The sequence below is a fragment of the Lissotriton helveticus genome, chromosome 9 (assembly GCF_964261635.1).
Source record: "Lissotriton helveticus chromosome 9, aLisHel1.1, whole genome shotgun sequence".
Lineage (NCBI taxonomy): Eukaryota > Metazoa > Chordata > Amphibia > Caudata > Salamandridae > Lissotriton > Lissotriton helveticus.
The window spans coordinates 173,857,631-173,880,264 of NC_136070.1; the positions used below are offsets into that span (position 1 = coordinate 173,857,631).

Below are 22,634 nucleotides of genomic sequence, written 5' to 3' on the forward strand. Positions count from 1 at the left end.
AATTCAGAAGATTTCCCAGTTAAACACAAGTCCTGCAGCATTGACAATCCCGGTAACTATTGGACCAGTGGTTCCGCTGTATGGGGATAGACAGGGAAGTCCGAAGACTCCAGTTATTACTCCAGTTGTAGCACAGCCAAGGCAGGAGCCCTTAATTGTGGATGACCAGACCAGTGAATGCGAGTACGAGGTCTCGCTGATGGATCTGCCCATTAGGGGTGCAGGGAAAAGGTTACAGAAAAGACACAATCCTTTTAACACGAGGGAGATTCAAATGGAATCGACTTCGGGTACCAAGAGTATCACCCTGGTGACTCCTGAAGAAATTGAAAGGTGGAGTCGAGAATTAGAAAAACAAACTCCTCAGTCGAAACCTTTAGATATTTTCAAGCTTAGAATAGAAATGGAAGAGCTAATGGCAGGGAATGTAGGTTTAGACAGATTAAATACCTATTCTGAAGAAGAGTTGCTGTTTATTGGCAAAAGTTTTACCCGAAACACCATAGTGCTTCATGAAAAATTAACAGACACTGCAGCTAGTATGGGAATCGATATTTCAAAATCAAAGCCACTGCAGAAACCCTATAGAGCTGATTTTTCAGACAAAGATCTGGAAAATATGAATATATCAGGGAAAAAGGCGCAGGTTAAAGAATTATTGACTGTGTTGCAAAAATGGGGAGACGTAGAAAAGTGGAAACCAGGTGGGCAAAGAAGAAAGATGAGGCCAGATCTAAACAGACGTCTTCCGAGTTCGTTCTAAAAGAAGCTGACAAACCTGAGCAGTTATACCCTATGTGTGAAGTGCCAGGTGTAAAATATGTGCACGTTCCATGGTCCCGACAGGATATTGTGTCCTTTACAAATGATTTTCCAAAATTACGAGAAAAGCCTGTGGATTGGTACAGGCAGGTGGAACGGTTTGTAAAGGTGCAAAAGTGCAAGTGGAAAGACCTGGATGGGTTTTTCGACATTGTGGTTCCTGTGGATTTATGGACCGAATGCAAGGTTGCCATTGATTGGCCCAACAAGGAGTATGATAGGGACCCTGTAACAGGTGCTCCCTCTGATGAGGTGATGAGAAAATATGACCAGGTCATGTCACATCTGAAATTGAAGGTGCCTGCGAAGGAAACTGATTGGACTAAAATAGATAGAACTACGCAGGAAAGGGATGAGTCTGTGCATTCCTTTTATGAAAGACTGTTACAGGTGTTCAAAACTTACAGTGGAATAGATAACATCGAGATGAAGGACATGACCCACTTCATTTACAGGTTTGTAAACGGTTTAAGACCCGAAATTTGCCAGTGGATCAAAGATAATAAGATTTGTTGGCAGTCTAAGAAAATGGATGAGGTCCTACGGTATGCAAAGTACTGTGAGGACGAGATGGCAGATAAGAAAAAGGCACTCAAGGAAAAGGTCATGTGGGCACAGGTGAAGTTAGCAGAACAACAGGAAAAGCAGTTGAATAAGATGAATAAGAATACCCAAAATCAAGGTTCTGGGGGTGGAGGGAAGCCCAAGGTAAACATGAGCAGAGAAGAAGCTAAAAAGAAATTTCCCTGCCACCAGTGCGGAGAAATCGGGCACTGGAGAGACGAGTGTCCATATTTACAGCATGATAATACCCAAACCCCTGATTTAACTCCACAGACGCAGAATGAAAAACCAAGAAAGACTCAGCATCAGGTAAAGGCAAGTCAATTGCCCCGAGCGCCAAAACCAAATTATAAGGGAAAATCACCACAGGGTGATGACATAGAGATCTGGGGAGGCGATGAAAATATAAATGCAGCAACTTCGCAGTTCTTGTTGAATGATACCTTTTTCTGTGACGACCAATACTGACGAGGCCTGAGAGGGGAGGACAAGGAGTGTGTTCTTGGCGCCTCCTTTCCGGTAGACCAGTCAGGGCCATACATTGAAGGAAAGGTTGATGGAAATGATGTCACCTTTCTATTGGACTCTGGTGCTACCCGTTCTACTGTGAGAACAGCGGACGTTCCAAACCTACCCCTCTCGGGAGAAGCAATCCAAGTAGTGGGTGTATCTAATCAATTGATTAATACCCCAGTTACCGAGCCCATGGAGATCACAATAGGGAATTTTAAAGGAATGCATAGATTTGTAGTGTGTGATACCAGTCCAGTAAACTTACTGGACGTGATTTGTTGTGCAAAATGAACTGCACCATCTTTTGCACACCAAAAGGCGTCGAAATTCAAACCCCAGACGAGGATGGCATATATAAATTAATGTTAATCAGACCTGACTCAGAGATTAAACGAATGACTGTACAAGACTTACCCGAAGAACTTCAAAAGACAGTGAAATCAGAAGTATGGGACTTTACTGGAAAAGATGTAGGACTAATGGCCAATGTAGACCCAATACAAATAGCCATGAAAGAAAATGCAGTTTACCCCAATACCAAGCCATACAAAATGAGTGCCGAAGTGAGAGCAGGAGTTGCGATTGAAATACAAAAGTTGCTAGAGGCAAACATCATACAAGAAGTGATGAGTAGTCCGTGTAACTCACCCATAATTGGAATCAAGAAACCTAGTGGCAAATACAGAGTAGTGCAGGACCTGAGAAAGGTAAACAAAATAGTGGTTCCTTGTTGTCCTATTGTTCCAAACCCAGCAGTGATCCTATATCAGATTCCCTGGGATGCTGAGTGGTTTACCGTGATAGACCTATGTCATGCATTCTTTTCGATCCCATTGCATCCAGATAGCAAATTTCTTTTCTCATTTGCTTTCGACAGTCACGTGTATGTTTGGAATCGGGTCCCCCAGGGGTACACAGAAAGCCCCTCTATCTTTAATCAGATCCTGAAAAAGTGCCTTGAATCCTTAGTCTTACCTGGAAAGTCCGTTTTGGTGCAATATATAGACGACCTTTTGGTGGCGTCTAAAAGTCATAGAGATTGTGTGATTGACACCATTGCCTTGCTGAATCACCTAGGTGAAAAGGGACATACAGTGGCCCCTGAAAAATTGCAGTTCTGTTCAAAGTCAGTGAAATATCTGGGGCACCAGATAGAAAAAGGCATCAGAAAAGTCACTTCAGAGAGAGTCAGAATAATTCAAAAGTTGCAGTTACCCCGTACTCAGAAAGAGATCAGAATGTTCCTTGGGGTTGTAGGTTACTGCAGGCAATGGATTGTGGGATTCGCAGTCCTGGCAAAGCCTTTGATAAAAATGACAAAGAAAGGAGCAAAGGACCCAGTTGAATGGGATGATGAAGGCTTAACAGCATTCACTAAATTACGAGACTGCCTGTGTACAGCCCCTGCTTTAGGGATGCCTGACTATTCTAAAGAGTTTGCACTGTTCTGTGACACACGTGACAATTGTGCATTGTCAGTATTAACACAGGAACATGGTCTGACTAGACGTCCAGTGGCCTATTTTTCTGCCACTTTGGATCCAGTAGCTGCTGGATTACCTGGATGTCTGAAAGCCGTAGCTGCAACTTGCACAAGTTTAGAGCAGAGTGAGTCCATTGTAATGGGACATCCTGTCACTGTTTATGTTCCTCATGCAGTTGTAATTTTGCTAACACGAACTAAGACCCAGTATCTCACCCCTAGTCGGCTGACTAAATACGAGAGGATTCTCGTGGGTGCTGCAAATGTGGTCATTACTCGGTGTAATATCCTGAATCCAGCTACCCTACTCCCTGACTCAATGATAATGGAAGCAAAGGAAGAGGATGAACATGACTGCATAGATTTGACAGAATTCAGTACTAAACCACGCCCAGACATTAAAGAAGTACCTTTGCCTGTTAATTATGAGGAGCTGTTTGTGGATGGTTCATGTATGAGACACAAGCTAGTAGGCCTAAGTGCTGCTTATGCTGTAGTCGCTTTAGACAGCATTAAAGAGGCATCCTGTTTATATGGAGTGAAGTCTGCACAAGTAGCCGAATTGATTGCATTGGTAAAAGCCTGCAAAATTGGGAAAAACAAAAGAATAACAGTATATACTGACAGTCAGTACTGTTATGGGGTTGTGCATGACTTTGGCCAATTGTGGCTACAGAGGGAGTTTCTGACTTCTTCAGGTACTCCCATCAGAAATGGGAAGGTTGTACAAGATTTACTGGAGGCAATCCAATTACCAAAAGAATTGGCAGTGGTCAAATGTGCTGCTCATAAAAAAGGCCTTGACCCTGTATCTTTAGGAAATAATTTTGCTGATGAGGTGGCCAGACATTGTGCCAAAAATCGCATGTCTGTAAATATTAAACTGGGGGGACTTGGAAACAGCTGCCAACTTATGGTGTTTGAAGAGGTGCCTACTTGGGAAGAGGTGAAAGATTGGCAGCATGCTGTGCCATCGGAAGAGAAAGAAAAGTGGAGGAAACTTGGTTGTCGACCAAGAAGTGAGGATGGTGTCATTGTGGGCCCAAATGGTATGCCTGTGTTGCCTAGACATCTGCTTGCTTCTATGGCCAGACTGATACATGGAGATTCACACACTGGTAGGGATGCCATGGTTCTGGTTTTCCAACAAACATGGTACAATCCGAAGTTCAGGAAGGTAGCAGAGTCACTCTGCCAGAGGTGCTTGACATGTCAGCAGTTAAACGCTGGGAAAAGAACAGTAGTTGAACTGGGGAAAATAGGGAAATCAGGGGGTCCCTTTGTGAGAATACAGATTGATTTCATCACCATGCCTCGTTGTGAGGGAAAAAGATATGTCCTTGTCGTTGTCTGCCTGTTTTCTAAATGGGTGGAAGCCTACCCCACTAAACAGAGTGACGCCATAACAGTAGCCAAATTGTTACTACAAGAATTGATACCTAGGTTCGGGGTTCCAGTCACAATTAACTCAGATAGAGGCAAACATTTTCAGAATGAGATAATCGATCAGCTCTGTAAAGCATTCCAGATCATCCAAAAGCTGCACTGTGCATATCGTCCAGAGGCTTCTGGAGTAGTAGAGCAAATAAATGGCACTATAAAATCGAGATTAGCAAAAATGTGTGATTCTACTGGCATGAACTGGATAAATGCATTGCCTCTTGTTCTGATGGGACTCAGAAGTATTCCAGACCGAAAGACAGGCCTAAGCCCTCATGAAATCCTGATGGGAAGAGTGATGAGACAAGCATGGGTACCAGGATACAAATTGTTAAACATTTCTGATGATTTGGTACTTGAGTACTGCAAGCAACTAGGTGACCAAGTGCGTTCTATCTCTCGCCAGATTGGGGAAGACGCCGTCGCCAATCCAACAACCCCAGTCCACAAATTGGTCCTGGCGACTGGGTTAGAATCAAGAAACATACTCGTTCGAGTTGCTTTGCACCGAGGTGGGGAGAAAAACGCCAAATAATACTGGTGACCACGACAGCGGTGAAGTGTGCCGGCGTTCCAAAGTGGATCCATGCCAGCCATACACAGAAGGTGATTCCAGACGAGAAAAAAGGCGCTGAAGGTTGTCCAGCTGAGGGGTCTGCAGACGTTGGTCCTGAAGTAGCTGATGACGAACAACCGAGCACCAGTCAAGAGGATTGGATACCCATAATCGACCTAACCGAATACCCAATCAGAACAAGGGAGCGAACCTACGAAGATAGAGAGTGGAATAGAGAGGAAGAGATAGGCACAGGCGAAGAGCCTCAGATTATTGAGATTCACGTCAAATCTGAGGAAGAAGAGGAAGGTCAGACAGGGACAGAGCAAGTGATCGATACACCTCCACAAACTCCTGAAATTGAAAAGGAACAGACAAGAAATAGTGAAAAGGTTCAAGCAGAAGAAAATCAAGGGATCGAAGTGCTTGAACAGGATCAGATAGACATAGAAGAACGTGTTCAGGACATAGAAACAGAGACACTCGAAAGTAAAAACCAGAATACACCTGAACAAGGCCAGCTTAGTACCCAGGCAGAAGAAATAGAGACAAGACCTGGAACTAGTCAGACAGGAAGGGAAGAATCAGAAGTGCCACACACACAAACGAAAATAAAAGAACATTAGAAGAAAGCCAAAACACAGTGCCAACTAAAAGACTCAAGAAAAAGAAACATATCGAACCAAGATATATTAAGAGACTGAGACTGAGAATAAAAACAGTAGAGGAGAAACTTGCAGAAAGAAGGAAAAGTCCTCGTATTACAGAGCAAGTTGGAGAAAGTTCACAAAGGAGGAGGGAACTAATAAAAAGACTGAACGAAAAATACCAAGATCCTGAATGGACATATGTAGTGTTAGAAGAATTCGAAGATCTTGATATTACTGACGAAAGTGACGAAGAACAGACAGCTGATTATTCTGCCGAGGAAGACGAACCAACCTGAAGTTGTGCAGGGTAAGCTACCTGTGCAGAGTTACAAAGAGGGGTTGAGAAATCTTCTTCTGAACGAAAATGTCTGATTCAAATGTGAATGGAAGGCCTAGACGCAGTTGTTGCAAAACATGCTGCAGATTATGTATATGTAGCATAGCTATAGTATTGATAATTTGGATAGGACTAACAATTTTCATTCCTTATATGGTGAGCAAAAATACTAATATTGACCCTACTCAAACTGTGACCACTGACACTGAAGAACTGACAACACGAAGTGTAGAAAGACGTGAAAAAGCACTCAGACAAACAAAACGAGACTTAGAAGCATCAGATGAGGAAGGACTACATTATCATGGAGTTAAAAACCAGACACAGTTAAATGTTTTCGCTAATCTTTTAGTACACTATGTAGAAACAATGGAAATAGAAGATTGCTATGTCTGCATGAAGCTACCTACTTCTGTAGCTGAAGGCGTGACTTACCATCACCTACCTTTGACCTATGGAATTTCCTGTAGCATTTTAGCTAGTTTATTTTACAAAAGAGGACGTTACAGTACTATTATTCTAACTCAGACGTGATATTTTCTGAACTTCCCATACGTGGAAATTTGAATCCTGTACATACAAAAAGTGACGTTACACGTTATATGGGAGAGTACTTTCTGACTATAGGTACTATAGATTTGAATGAAGCACACAGAGATAACTTGACCTGTTCATTACATGAACAAGAAAAAATGTTTTTAAACATGGCAGAGAAAAGAAGGGAGAGTTTCCAAAGAAAAGCAAATGATAAAAGACAGAAAACTCCTAAATGGGCTGAAAACATGGAAAGCACCTCCAATGGTGGGAGTGGTCCTGCTTTGTTGCTGGATTTCGAAAGGAAAGGGAAACTCTGTCTTCATCGCGAGAGGACTAGTTATTATAATAACATCTTCATTGGTTCCAGTCAATGTGAGCACAATTACAAGGTAATTGGAGGTTGGGGTTTCAAAAATGGGTCAGAACCTGTGTTTCCCGGAATTTATTATATATGTGGAAACAAGGCTTATTTCAAATTGCCGGATCACTGGTATGGAAGCTGCTACTTTGGCATTGTCTTCCCGAAAATATACCATGTGAAGGAAATTGCTGGAAGCAATGAAAACACTAATGGCTTAGTGCGTAGTAAAAGAGAAAGCGTAGGTGAAATAATGGGTAGTATTTTTAGTGCACTGATACCTGGAGTGGGAGTGGTTCTGAACACACACAGAATTTGCAAATTATCCACAATAGTGGATGTGCTGTCTACTGACACAGCTCATGGATTCTTGCTGGTCAATACCGAAATGGTTGCGATCAGATCAATGGTTTTGCAGAACAGACTTGCGCTTGACACCTTATTAGCAAAAGAGGGCGGAGTCTGCCGGATGCTGAAGGTGCAACATTGTTGCACTTACATACCGGATAAAAGTGTACAGATCAAAAGATATGTGAAAAACATTACTAATTTGGAAAAGGAACTCAAACCACTGGAGGTTGACAGTGCCTGGAAGAGACTTGTCGATGGTCTCTCCAATATAGGTCATTGGTTTGTTAATTTAGGTAAAAGTTTATTGTTTAAGGTACTGATGCCAATTGGAATGATAGGTTTCATCATTTTCCTCATATTTGTCTGCTGCAAATGTCGCAAACACACAAAGAAATACGCTGTGAATAAGAGAGGTGTGAAACGGAGTGTGGATGAACTTGAATTGGAAGACTTGAATAATCAAATTTACAAAAGGGTGAAAAATTCTCACCCTAATAAAGATGTGAATCAGAAATTGAAATATATTTTTATAGTAAGAAGTATAAAGTAACTACTCATGGGATATTGTGAAATCATTTATTTCTATGTTTTAATTTGTTTTCGCTTACTTTTCATGTACCGCGTCAATTGGGGGGTCTGGGTGAGACGAGAACCATCTTGAAGGTCCCTTCTGCGCATGTCGCGCAGCCTGGGAGAAGGTAGCCTTGAGCAGTGGAACCCAGCCAGTTGGCAGCCACAAGTCAAGATGCTCCTGCGAAAGCCACCTCTGACCCAGCGAGAGGGATTCGAATGTACTGAAATTGTTACAATGAAATTGTTCCTATTGTATTCTGTGTATTCTCTCATGGGAACCCCAAATTCACTAGGCGGTTCCTTAAAATGCAAAACCAAGCTTGTAGAAGTCTGTTCTGATTGGTGTGTTAACCTATCCTATGTGGGGACCAATCGAAATTGGGGATTCTGACACTTTGCAACATTGGGGGGTGGTACACTGACCCGAAAACAGTATATCTAGCCTAGGTTCAGCTAGAGAAATTGTCCGACTTGTCTGAATAGCTGACCTGTCACTGACCCAACGCACTCAATAGGTGACTGAATACAGAGCGCTGCGGAGCACTCTGTCCGAATTTGACCTTAGACTTTAAAGGTTTTACTAAACCTTAAGTGCTGGCGGAGCACTTTTGCTGGGGAGTTCGCTAACCCAATCGGGGTTCTGACTGATAACTGCAGAGAGGGTGGAGCTCAGGCGTTGCTTCCAAACTGCGGGTGCTGGTCGTGCCTTGGTGGTCCTGTCCTGATCCTAATCTGGTTTTCCTGTCCTGTCCTGGGGTGTCCAATCTGCACCTGCTGTCCCATAGATGACTGTCCTTCCTTGGGGTATTTCCTGTCCTTGACTGATCCGTGGCCAGGGTTGGTCTGCACACCTTTCTAGGTAAATATAGTGCGAAAACTCTTCACTGCACCTTCTATTTTTCTGTCTTTGCTTAAATAAAGACATTTCTTTGCATTTGTTAATTTCCATGCTTTCCGCAACCTATTATAAAAGTCATTTAGTATATTTTCCTTAGCATGTTCCTATGTTCCCCTACCTTTTTAGAACACATTCTCTCCATACTGTTTATGAAACATAACTGTGGTATATAAATTTCTCCTGAAATCTGATTTTGCGTAAAGATACTAGAACTATCGCGTGTTCCATTTTTCCCCTCCTATAGATGTATAGGATTTCCAGTCCATACCTTGCAGTATTATTCCCAACAGTAAAGTCTAGTTTGTGATCCACGTTTCTAAAATTCTACTAATAGATCGCATTGTGATAACTTTCTTATAGACTCATACATGGTTGCCCTGACACTGTTCCTCTATGGTTATATTCTTTTTGTTATCTTGATTATTGATTGCCTTTTAACTGTAAACTTTATTATTTCCGAATCTGATTTCTAGATAAACTTTTAAAACTTCCCAGTTGTCTGTGATCATTTAATGCGAAATAGAAATAAGTTGGGTTTTGTATTTTGCCTGCCTTTCTTTTACAGCTAGCTCCCTGATCCATTATGGATCTTAGGTACCTGTAACGGTGGATTGGTAAGTCAGGTACAATAGAAATAAATAGGAAGGAACCAGGGTTACTGGTAGTAAAATTGTTAGGTCACCCGATTAATGTAGGTGATGAATTGGAAGAATATGGGCCTGGTACGTGTATGGTGAAAAATTATTGGCCGGGTGACCTGCGATCTCTATCACTAGTGAGAATGAGTTGAACCGGTCTCTGACAGCCAAGGCACTGCTTCTGTAGCCCTGAGCTGGGCCCCCGCTGAGCTATTCAGCAGGGTTCATTTGCATATTTTCCGGGTGCTCACCATCATGCAATGTTTGACAGAGCAGGCTCCATTCATGCCCTGTGCTGTCAATCACATTCACACTATAATGTAAATGTGTGCAAACAAAGGAATCATGGCAGGCCACTAACAGTGCCAATTAAGAAAGCCACAGGAGGTAAAGAGTTTAAAATAGCTTTAATTACACCTGAGTCTGTTGTGTGTCTGATTATGTCTGTGTGTTTGTCTGCATGTGTATGCCTGTGTATTTGTGAGTGAAAAGCAAGAGAAAGAGGGAGAGAATCAAGACACCTTCAGGATGTATTTTAAAGAAAATGCATGGAACCCTTTGTGTGTGTATGTTTGCTTGTTTCTTTCTGTATGTGTGCAATCTGAGAACAAGGTTTCTGCAACAATGTCTCAACAGGTATTAGTACAAATATAATTACACACTTAGTCAATAAGAACACAATCAGGGAAGTTCCAAATATAGGACGGAGTTTATATGAGAATCTCTAAGTAATGAAAAAGCAGAATCAACTTTATTCAACAATGGGTGCAATGAATATAACAAAGGGAACAATTGGGGCCTTATTATGATGTCAGGCGGACGTAAGGGGTCTTGGGACCTCCGGTCGGCGGTCCCGACACCGCTATTACAATGCAACAGCACATGGTGCAGTCGCATACTCCCATTTCTCTATGGGAGCTAGTGCTGCGTCCGTAAGCTGGCCGTAGCACAACTTCCCATAAAGAAATTGAAGTTTCTGTTAATCCCTGCACTGTGGTGCCTGCCACACGGTTCATGGATTAACAGGGGGCACGCACCGTTGGTGCCCCCTCAGCCCCCAACCGGAGGCTGCAGAGAGAAGGGGGCCCTGCTAGGGCCCCCAAAGTTGCTTCCAGGCAGGCGTTTGATGTCGCAAATCCCGACATGGAAAGCCTTTCGGAAACCAACATGGTAATCCCGAAAGCGGAAATGCTGTCCTTAGGGATTACGGTGAGGTCTCTGACTGGCCGACAGGCACCTTGAGCCCGTCGGACTCCAGCCGGAACGACAGTCCAGTTTCACTTTCGACTGCCTGTTTTTTGATGCGGTATTCAGAAGTGAAATCTATGATGTGACTCGGAAAGCCTCCGACCGCAGAGTCACATCGTAATGAGGCCCATAGTGCTTGTGAACCAGTGCTCATTAACCAGTACTCGTGTGGCGCATGTGAAACACATTAAAAAACAAAGGCAGCGTGCAAATAAAGACTTTAACAAAATCTTAGTACATGAACACAGTGATGAAGAAATTAATATAATCATGTAGTAAGTCAAAAGAGACACATATTCGCTGCCTTAAGTAACGACAACATTTTGACCCCAATTACTAAGGATCACCAACAGGACAATAATGCAGAAGATAATGAAGTGCTAATCAAGAAATCAAAAGAACAGATGCAATGGTCAAGGCTGGTTAAGGCGACACCTAGAAACACTCCTGAAACAACAGTTCTCTGAGGTGGCTCCAGTGGAGATATTCAAGTTTTACATATCTATATAACACAATAGTACGGTCCCAGTCCAATTGTCAACCTAATGATAGTTGCCTGGGAGGTCAAAAGATACCAAAGATAGGGACTGTTACTACAAATTAATTACAGATGCCTCAGTTTATGCAGTAAAACAGGGGTTCCAAACACAACCAAAATAAGACATTTTCCAAATGCGACTTAACATACAAATGAATTGAATTAACATATCAATAGCGCCCAAGACAAAGAATCAACCCAAGCGGCTTTCTGCAACTCAATAAGTAGCCACGAGCAACGCTCAAGATCAGGGGTGTTGTGAACCCCTGCTTTAGAAGCTACAGCTAGAGTGGATTTCTTAATAGGCCTCTTCTATTTGCACTTCAACAACGAACGCTCATAAATAATGTAAAAGGTGGGTGAGTGAGTGAGTGAAAGGATGGTGGGTGTGCGAGTGAAAGGTTGGATGGATGGGTGAATGAAAGAGTGGAGGTATAGATGGATGAGTGAATGAGAGGATGGTTGAGTGAAAGAACGGATTAGTGAAAGAGAGGGTGAATAGAGTGAAAGAGGATGGGTGGTGAAGTGAAAGAATGGATAGATGAATGGGAGGAAGGAGAATGGATGAAAGAGTGGATGGATGAGTGAAAGAGATCAGGGATTGAGTGAAAGGGTGGATGGCATGAAGAAGAGAAAGGGTTGATGGATGGAGGAGCGAAAGGATGGATGAATGAGTGAAAGGATGGATGGATTTATGGGTTTGGAGGTGGATGGATAGGTTTGGATAGGGAAGGGTGGACCTTAGCAATGGTGAAATACTGAACAATGGATGAAAGACTGAATAGACCACAGAATGTAAAGGTTAATTGGTGGCCATCAGCCGGTGGATGAATGGATAGATTGATGGACGAGACAAGATGGGGAGTGTCGTGATGAGTTGCTTCATTGACTTGGTGCCATAAAAGCTTTCGTTCGAAGTGGAGGCATTTTCCTTTTCGGACTACTCCTTTGCTCAAAGATATATTGTATTGAGCCAAACAACAGCAATTAACAGTATGGCATTAAGAAGGTGCAACTATTACGAAACAAGGAAATGTTAACAAGTCATTGTGTTTGGCTTTTATTTTGTGTAATGACTTAGCCGGTTTTATTTATATAAACACATTTCTCATGTGTTGCGGTGTGGGCTACAACTATTGAAGAAGTCATTAAGTATCATCATGTCTTGCCCATAGCCCCGCTCACTCACCACACCTCTAGCTCATTTTAATGAGTACCTGCACTTATTTTTGCCCATTTAAGAGTGAAAGACTGCACAGGAAAGTGACATAGAAAGAACAGGAGTGATGGAGACACCTTTCTCACAGAACTTAGTAATATTTAATTCAGTCACATGTTTTCAAAAATGAAAACTTCTCCAATTAAATTTTAGTTTACATATTTTAAGCCAAGGCACTTTGAAAGGATTGCAAGATACGTTTCTTTGACAACCCTTCTTTAAGAATCGTCTTTTTCTCCCCACCATCACCCCCCAAAAAGACCACATTTTTAAGCCCATTTAAAGCACTGCTGAGAACAAATACGGAAGCTAGGATTCTAGAGTCCAGTAACTACACCAGACACCCAGAGAGAGAATTCTAGTTTCAACACTGCCACCAAGTGCTCCCACGTAAGAGGTGACACCTTAAGCCTGTCTTTACTTTTGAGCAGTTTATAAGCTGTGGTTTATGAGCCCATCATTAAACCCAAAAACTAAACTACAAGTCCCAAAATACAACGCGCTTTTTGATAAAAATGCAAACAATGGGAAAAGGTGTTACACTTAATGAGGGGGCATTCGGTAGCCGTGTCAGGCTGTGACGACACTGTACTGAGTCAATAGAAGACACAAGAATCAGATTGCGTAGGCTTCCAGAATGTATGATGTTCCGAGTTCAACCTCAAACGCGACTTTACTTCGTATACGCTCACTCGCACACATGTCGCTTTACCCCTGCCTATCATTCAGATGACACTCACGCTCGCAGGACCAAGCCATGCATCTTGAAGGCAGAAGTCACTTTGCTCTTCAATTTGTCTGTTGCCATCTTCCCGTCAGACTTTCGCGCCACTTCAGCCTAGCCCGTCCACATATGGTAGAAATAAAAAAGGCACTACATAGTCTGCTTCACTAGCTATTAGAAAACGGGCAATACTTGTAGCAGAAGCGGAAAACCTCTTTCAGACGACCAAGAAATATACTTTTTCGGCATATAACCATTGAAGTTGGCAAAATATCAACGTGCATAAGCTTTCGATTTACTATAAACTTTCTTTAAACGTGACCATTATACAAATAGTAAATAAAATAATGACATCAAACCTTTTCTTCCAATGTAGTTACATGTTTTGTACAGTTTCTCTATGGTTTTATGGTCAGCTGTAGTGACTTAAAGCAAAAAAAATACATTCACTTCGATTAAAACTGTTCTTAAGCGTATTATGTGATTATATTACACACTGCTACTGCCGCGACAAGATGGCGGCCTAATTTACAATCAGTGACCTACATCATGCAAACGTGCTCCTGTTGAAGGTTGGTTAACATCACATAGGCTATCTGGAAGTGCACGTAGTTTTTTTTTTTGCAATTTTATATAGCGGTACATCGGCCCAAGGGCATTAAAGCACTTTATTTGAGCACCAGTTACATTGCACTAGGTTAGATTTACATATCTCGGTTTAGTCGTTTACGCAATACATACACAGGGTCATATGCCATTAATAAGTAGAAGTAGATAAGTCTGAGGAATATGGGATCAGATGGTTAAAAAGATTTTCAAGCGTCTGCCATTTGCGGCTGGCAGATATATTTGTAGTATATACCCTTTTGCGCAGATTGCCCACACCATTACGATGGACAGATGGATTTGAAGAGGTTGTTTGGCCGTAGCAGGTCACTTAGCTCGAAAAGAGGGTTTTGACCTTTACAGAGGTTCTGACAACCTATGGGATTGGAGCTGGTCATTGTTTAAAATATGCTAAAAATCTGTCCACAGCCAGAGAAATATGGTCAATATTGCCTGGGGCACCTGCTCCCACTCAAACAATGGTAGAAATGTTGACTTTTCCCGTATGTACAAAAATAATAACCAGCATGTCTGGCATTACGTGCAAGTAGACCGCTATACAATATAAATACTTAGATAGAACATTCCCGACCCTAATTAAACTAAATCAAATTTACCCCGAGCTCTCTCCTTGATGTCCTTGATGCAACACCAAATAGGCTGATTTCATCCATTGTGCATGGAACTGCCAAATAATCAAAAGTTTTTGGATGGACATGATTAATAGACTCACCAAGTGTACAAATAGAATAATTCAACATACAGTGAAGCAATGCTTGCTTGGGTTAATCCTGAAGAAAAAATACTGCTTGGGCAGGAAAGACGAATAGCCGTACACTGGCTAAGTGTTAGACCGCCGACTATTGACAGTTGGGACAAAGGCATGGGTTAAATGAGTGAATGGAAATGGTGAGACAAGATAAAACGTAGTTGGAAATATGATGGAGTGGGAAAATATGATTCAATCACTAACCAGTCCTCCGAACACTAGGCAACTTGATTATTTGGGAATGGGCATGTCATTTAGAGGACAGAGAATCAGTAGTAAAAAGTGATTCTGAAAACCGGGATGGTCTTGGTAGTGGAAGTGTGGGAGGGGAGGGCTCATCGAGATACAGCTGAGTTTAGGTAACCCTGGCTGAGAGCAGACATGCCAACCCTCCTGATTCAGGCGTGAGACTACCGATTTCAAGGCTAGTCTCCCGCCTCCCGATTCCTGCAAGCTAAAACCCGATTCCTCGGGGGTTTCAGCTGACAGGGCTTGGTATTTATTGTGTAACGTGTTAATTCTTACAGAAATAGTCAGAGTGGCGATGCAGAGGCTCTAGAATGGGTGAAAAACAAACAAAGCGTCATTATCAAGGGAATGATCTTTTAAAGACCTGTAAAGTTCTGGGGCGGGGCCGGGCTGCCGCACAGGGGTTGGGGAGGAAGGGGGGGAGGAGGTGGGGGCAAGCACTGCCAGCAACCTGCCAGGCCAGTGCACAACACTTGCATAACCCTCTCTCTGCCTGCCATTGCGCTCCATGCTTCTGAAAGGTAAGAAAAAAAAGTGCATTTGCTTTTCAAATGTCCGATCCTGCAGTGGCACACTTCCAAAGCCCATACATGCCAGTAAACCGATTCAAGGCCACATTCTCCCGATTTTTTTTTTTTTATCTCCCACTTTGCTCTTCTGAAATGTTGGCATGTATGACACTATGCGTTAAACGAACAGTTATATGAAATTCAAAAGATAAGCTCGTGGGCTATACTTTCCTGCACTGTACGATGCGCCGGAGCAGTGCGACTTTCCTTTGGCCGTCCGGCGCGCACACAAAATGGCCGTCTTCCGGTTCCGCTTTGGATCGCGGACAACTAGACAGTTACTACATATCTCCCCCCTTTATGCCAATAACAACAACAACAACAAAAAAGTCCCTTACTTGGTGTCCATATTAAAGTCTTTGAACCTCTCTGGTGCTCTCACGATTCTTTCCGCTCTGGTCCTCATCACTACATCTTCCTTCTCCACTCCTCGTTCTTCTGGTGTCATGCTCACTCTCTGTGTTCCTGCTCCTTCTCCTTTACTTTCCTTCCTTCCAGCTTCCTCCCCTTTCTTGTTTGTGCTTCCTTCTCTCTCTCTCTCTCTTTGCCGCTCCCGCCTTGTGTGACTTCTCTCTCTTCTACTTGCTGCTCCCCTTTTTCTACCTGCTCTTGCCATCTTCCTCGACATTCCTCGTTCACCTTCTCTTCTTCTCCTTCCATGTCCTCATTTACCTCCGCTCCCCACCTCAGTATTTTACTGCATTTCGCCATTCTGTCCTGCGACCACACCTTGCCGTCGCTGAGCAATGCCGATCTGGTATATGGCTCTAATACCTGCAGGGGCGGTGTGAACTTGCTCTCTCCCTTCCTTCTCATGGTCGCTACCTTCACTCTCACCCAGTCACCCTTTTCTAGTGACACTCCTTGCACATTGCGTCTCTTGTTAAAATGTTCTGTGTACGTTTCCTGTGCTTTCTCCAGATTTCTCCTCACAACAGCTGGAGACCACTTGCTTTGCACCACCATTTGTCTCCATGCAATATTGTCCTTTGTGAATGGCTCTCTCCCCCTCAATACCATAAAGGGGCTGTAACCCGTGCTGCCGGGCGTGATGCGGTAGGCCCATAACATTTTGGGCAACTCCTTCTCCCAATCCTTTCCGTCGTTTATGGCAGCCTGGACTGTTCCCATTATCACGCGATTGAAACGTTCCACCAGTCCATTCCCCGCCAGGTGGTATATAGGGTTGTGTTTGGTCTCTATCCCGTTCCTGGCTGCGAAAGCCTGCCATTTGGCCGATACAAACTGTGGCCCATTGTCGCAGGTTATGACCTTGAGGATTCCTTCCTTGATGAATATAGCGCTCAAGAATGTTATCACCGCTTCCGTATCCACTGTGTCCTTCACTTCTACTGCGGGCCATTTGGAGTACCTGTCCATTAACACTATGGCGTACTTCTGCTCGCCTTCAATGTTCAGGATGGGCCCAATGATGTCGATGGCTACCATCTCCCATGGTCCTCCGGGCACTGGAAACTTTCACAGGTGTGGCCTCAACATGGAATGTGATTTATCCGCTTTGGAACAAGAGTCACATAGTCTCACATGCCTTTCCACCTGGGCATCGATTGCTGGCCACCAGTACGCTTGCCTGGCTAGAGCTTTCGTCTTTGTGATTCCCTGGTGTCCTTCATGTAATAATACCATCAAATGATCAATGAGTCCTTGGGGGGGTATGACCTTGTCGCCCCTGAGTAGGAACAGGGGGTTTTCCCCTAGTGACAACTCGTCTCTCACTTCCCAGTATCTCCTCAAGGTCTCTTTCAGGTGCCTCTTCTCTGGCCACCCATGGACGACATACCCCTTTATTGCCTCCAAGTCTTCATCTAACTTGTAAGCCTCTTCCCATTCTTGTGCACTGATCACTTGCTCCATGTCTTGCACAGTCGCCACCAAGTAGCCTTCCCATCCCGGTGTCCCCTGTTCTTCCGCTCCTTCCTTTGCTGCTGCTCTGCTCAGGAAGTCTGCTATTTTATTTTGAGGACCCGGTATGTACTCCACCTCATACACGAACTCAAGCAGTCTGAGTGTCATTTTGGCAATTCTCGGGCTGGCATGTGCGTGACCATTCGATGTCAGCACCTTGATCAGGGGCTAATGGTCCGTGCGAACCAAGAACTTGGCTCCCCACAAGTATTGCCTGAAGCGCTCCATCGCCCATACCACCGCTAACATTTCCTTCTCTATGACACTGAACTTCTCCTAGTTGGGTGTCAGTGATCTGGAAGCGAAGCTGACCATCTGTAATTCTCCCTTCACCGTTCTTTGCATTAATACTGCTCCTAAGCCACGGTCACTCGCATTAGTGGTGAGGATGGACTCTGCGTCTGGGTCAAATCCTATAAGGGGAACAGCTTCACCCAATTCCCGCTTCAAGGACTCTAACTCCTCCCGCTCCTCCTTGTTCCACTTGAATCCGTTCCTTTCCTTCAGTAATTGGCGTAGACAGTGCGTCTTGGTAGCAAAGTTGGGAATGAACTTGCTATAGAATTCGGCCATTCCCAGGAATGACCTGACGTCTTCTTTCTTCCCAGGGGCTGGCGCGTTCTTGATCGCCTCCATATTTGCCCTCTTAGGCTCTATTCCCTTCTCGCTCACTTCGTGTCCCAGATAGGTCACTGACTGCACCGCGAATTTGCATTTTGTCCATTCTGCAGTGAGTCCATTTTCTTGTAAGGTGCGTAGCACCATGTGTAGTTTCTCATTGTGGTCCTGTTTCGATTTACCCATTACTAGGATATCATCCTGAAAAAACTGAACTCCTTCCACCCTTTGAAAGAGTCTATGCATGAGTTTTTGAAACACAGCCACCGCTGACGCTAGCCCAAATGGCATCCTCAAAAACTTGTAACACCCGAACGGTGTTAAGGATGTTAGGTGGTTGCAGGAGGGATGTAGTTTTACCTGGTGATAGGCGGACAACAAGTCCACTGTCGAAAACCATCTGCTCCCTTTCGTATTGGCCAGCATTTCATTTGTGCGCGGTAGAGGAAATTGGTCAATGAGGATGTTTTTATTGAGTTCCCTGAGGTCGACGCACAGCCTCACTTTCCCATTAGGCTTCTGAGCCACCACCAAAGGTGATAGCCATTCCGCGCTCTCAATGGCTTGTATCACTCCGCATCTCTCCAATCTGTCAAGTTCTTCCTGTACTGCCTCTCTGCAACGGAAAGGAATGTTTCATACCTTGTGGATAACAGGGTTGGCTCCCTCTTTCATCCTTATCATGTGCCTGAATTTAGTCAACTCTCCGATCCGCCCGCTGAACACTTCCGGGTATTCCTTGTGCCAGGCTTCGTCCTCTCTTCCGTGCTCCATGTCCATCAGTAGCACTTTTTCCACTCCTCCAGGATTCAGCTGGATCCCCAGCGCGCCTTGATCTTTCCAGCTAAGTACCAATGGTCCTTTCTCCGCTATGTATAGTTTACAGTTGGCTTGACGTCCCCTGAATTCAAATAGTAAAGGGCAATAGCCCAACATGGGTATTTTCTGCCCCTTGTAGGTGACAGGTTTCACATCCATGGGACGCAGTTCGTCTTTTACTTTCGCCTTGAACTTTTCCTCCCAAACTTGCCTTTGAATGATCGTGATGGGGGCTCCCGAGTCTGCTATTATTTCAATTGGTACTCCTCCTATGTGCATGTCGAGCTTTGGTTTGTCTGATTCTTTACACCCCACGTCCAGGACTTGGGCATCGATGTAGAGAACTTCTTCCAAGTCCTCTTCACCCTCCTGTGTCTCTTCCTCTTCTGTGCCGCCTTGTTCTATGTATTTGACTGTGGTCCTCTTTGGTTTCCGACGGCACACCTTCTCATAGTGCCCAAATACTCCGCAGAACGCACACTTTGCTCTAAAAGCTGGGCATACTTTGTCGTTGCCTAGATGTGAAGCGCTGCCACATCTGTAACAACTTGGTCTTCCACCTCTTTCCGCCCTTGGGGTCGCACCCCCTGATTGTTGTCCTCTTCTGGTGTCTTGACTTCTTGGCGGTTCCCGTTGTTTGGCTTTGTCCCCTTTGTTGTGCAGCTGGAGTTTACAGACTGTTTGTGTGCCTCCTGTGTCTTTTCTTGCTGCTTGCGCACATCGTTTGGACATCTCGGCTTTCTTTACCAATGCCCACACCTCCTTCAGGGGGGCGTCGCCGTTAACCCACAGTTTTTCCTGCACATGAGTGCTCGACGTGTGCATAATGATTTGGTCCCTTACCAGCTCATCGTGGAGGGTTCCGAATTTGCACGTCAGTGCCAACTTTTGTAGTGCCGCCACATACTCATCGACCGTCTCTCCACTGCCTTGTTTTCTCTGGAAAAAATTGTATCTGTCGATAGCCACGCACACCACTGGTCTGTAGTGCGCATCCATGTCTTCCAGGGCATGGCTGAATACGCTGTTGTCGTTCGCGTCTCTTGGGCCCTTGACTATAGTGTCGTACACCCTCAGTCCCTCCGGGCCAAGATTGTGTAATAATATCTTTTTTCTCCTCGGGCTCGTGTATGCGGCCTCGCTCTCCACTTCCAGGGCGTCCAAATAATTAAGGAAGTATCGCTTCCAACCCTCCCAGGGCATCGTGGGTTCTCCTCTTTTCGGAAGAAAGGGCACCATTTGGGTGAGGGACGTGGACGGTGTTGCCATTCTTCCGTCGTTTCTTGGGGCCTGCTGAGCGGGGACCTCATTGTTGGGCGGGCTGCCCGGCGCTTGCCTGTCTTCACCGTCCCTGTTGGTGTTCCCCCTTCTGTCTGATCCGCCTGTCGCCCCTTCAGTAGCTGGGAACCCTCGCGCTCCGTCTTTTCCTGTTCTGCTTGGCCCTTCGCTTCTCGCTTGCTGGTCCGCCAGTGTGCTGCAGGGTGGGGTTGGTCAGTGGTGGATGACGCTTCCCTCACCCCACCACGTGCACTGCTTGCTCGCCCGCGTGGACTTCGCCGCGCACGGTGCGTTTTTCTCGCTCGCTGACCGCCTCCTTCACCTGCAAGTAGGGTCGTTGTGGTACCTTGCAGGTGCCCTCTTGTGGTTTGGCCGTAGCGTCTTCGCTTGCCCTCTGCCGCGCTCCGGGGTTGGTTTCTCGTGCTGCAGTGTAAATAGGCCAATGCTCCTTCCCTGGTGAGTTAGTGTATTTTTCCCGTTTTGTTTTTTTGGTTTAGTTCATGTCCCGCCTCGTCGCCATTGTGGGAATGCTGCTTCCACCAAAGAAAGACAGGAGCCATATATATATTTTAAGTACTGCTTTATTCTCCGGAGCGCCGGAGCAGTGCGACTTTCCTTTGGCCGTCCGGCGCGCACCAAAATGGCCGCGTTCCGGTAACGGTCTTCCGGTTCCGCTTTGGATCGCGGACAACTAGACCTTTACTACAGTTGTATTTTGTTAGTTGCTTACCCCTTCGATTCAGAACAAAATTCTTCCTTGTGAGCAGTATCTGGTGCATTGATGAATATTTACTGCGATTAGAAGTGGGAGTAAAACGGTGTGAAGCGCCGTTTATTATTATTGAAAACAAAAATTGTCTTTCAACGTTCTTCGTTCTACTTGAAATTTCAGTCTTTCGTGACAACTTTTTAGGTCTCGCCTGAGCCAGCGCATGCGGTGCACTGGCAAGATATTTAGAGAGTTGGCTTTAACCCCTTCCATGCTCGTGACGGAACCATTCCGTCATGAGTCACGGTTGGGCTGTGCTGATGACGGAATGGTTCCGCCACGCCCGCGATTGGAATGTCCAGCACAGGGCTGGAATTCCTGCTGCACAGAAGCGGTTAAAAAGCCGACCACAGTTTTTGGGTGGCCTAGAGTGTGCGGTTACGCGCACAGTAACGCACATTCCTCACATTACTCGCGGACATCTATTTCTTTACTTTTGCTATAATCGCGGCACCCGCACTTTACTTTAACCATGTTAAAGGTAAAGCGCCGGTGCCGCAATTGTTGCAAAATTAAACAAATAGAAAAAACCATCTATTTTTTTACTTTTGTTACAATCGCGGCACCCGCGCTTTACTTTAAGCATGTTAAAGGTAAAGCACGGGTGCCGCGTTTGCTGCAAAAGTAAAGAAATAGAAAAAACATCTGTTTCTTTACTTTTGCTACAATCGCGGCACCAGCCCTTTACTTTTAACATGGTTAAAGGTAAAGCGCCGGTGCCGCGATTGCACAAAATTAAAGAAATTAAAAAAACATCTATTTCTTTACTTTTGCTACAATCGGGCACCCGCGCTTTACTTTAACCATGTTAAAGGTAATGCGCGGGTGCCGCGTTTGCTACAAGTGGAGCATGTTCTTCAGCTAGTGGTATCAGAAAAACCACTAAAGGGCTTCTGTGCCTGGATCTGAGGAAGGTGCAGTTTAAAATACTGCAGACAGTTATTGCTTTGCCCGAGGACTCCTGCCGATAGTGCCCTTTCACCAGCAGGCGGTGCCCTTTCACCCGCAGCTCCATGCCTTCATCTTGTTGCATTTGTACCTGTGTACATAATGTTGGTCATCACCACGGATCTAATTTTCTCACTATCCAAGGCTATACCTTTTCATTTAGCTGCACCTTGTGGGCGCACTCAACGAGCCCCTGTTGTTACTATCCGACCATTTGAAATCCGGGAGAAATACGGACACTTGCTTCCATCTTCTACGTGGAGCCCTTCTTCTAAGTTTTTAATTATTTTGAACTACTTTTTGTGGCATGCCATGCCTTTACTTATGACAGATGGTTTGCCAGAATTCTTCACCTTTGGTTTCCCCTCCAGGGCTTGCCATACATGAAACAATCTCTTTCTATTGAAACCACATCTGAGCCCTTCACTCCTTCGCCAGCAGCATTCACTCTAAATGTTTTCAGCAGCGACTCCAACAGGAGACCAGGGAGAGGCTTGGCCAATGTGCTCCCTCGCCTCGATCCCCCGGTACTCGGAAGCAGTGCTTGCAACACCAGATTGTATCTTCCTACCCAGTGAGCACGTACAAATTGCCAGTTTTGAGGAGGCCAACGCCTCGGGTGGTTCTGCAGCCT

General features: G+C 44.7%; 1 protein-coding gene across 4 annotated transcripts in view; it reads right to left on the bottom strand.

Annotated features, from left to right (window-relative positions):
- Positions 1-22,634, bottom strand: part of POLE2 (DNA polymerase epsilon 2, accessory subunit) — a 490,721-nt gene that overhangs the window by 396,553 nt on the left and 71,534 nt on the right. Inside the window, exon 1 of one of the 4 annotated variants that reach the window (XM_078659705.1) lies at positions 13,466-13,603. The exons of the other annotated variants lie outside the window; for them this stretch is intronic. Coding sequence (XP_078515831.1) covers positions 13,466-13,533 — 68 coding nt within the window. The 5' untranslated portion in view covers positions 13,534-13,603. Of the gene's footprint in view, positions 1-13,465; positions 13,604-22,634 lie in introns of those variants that run through there. 4 annotated transcript variants of the gene reach the window in all.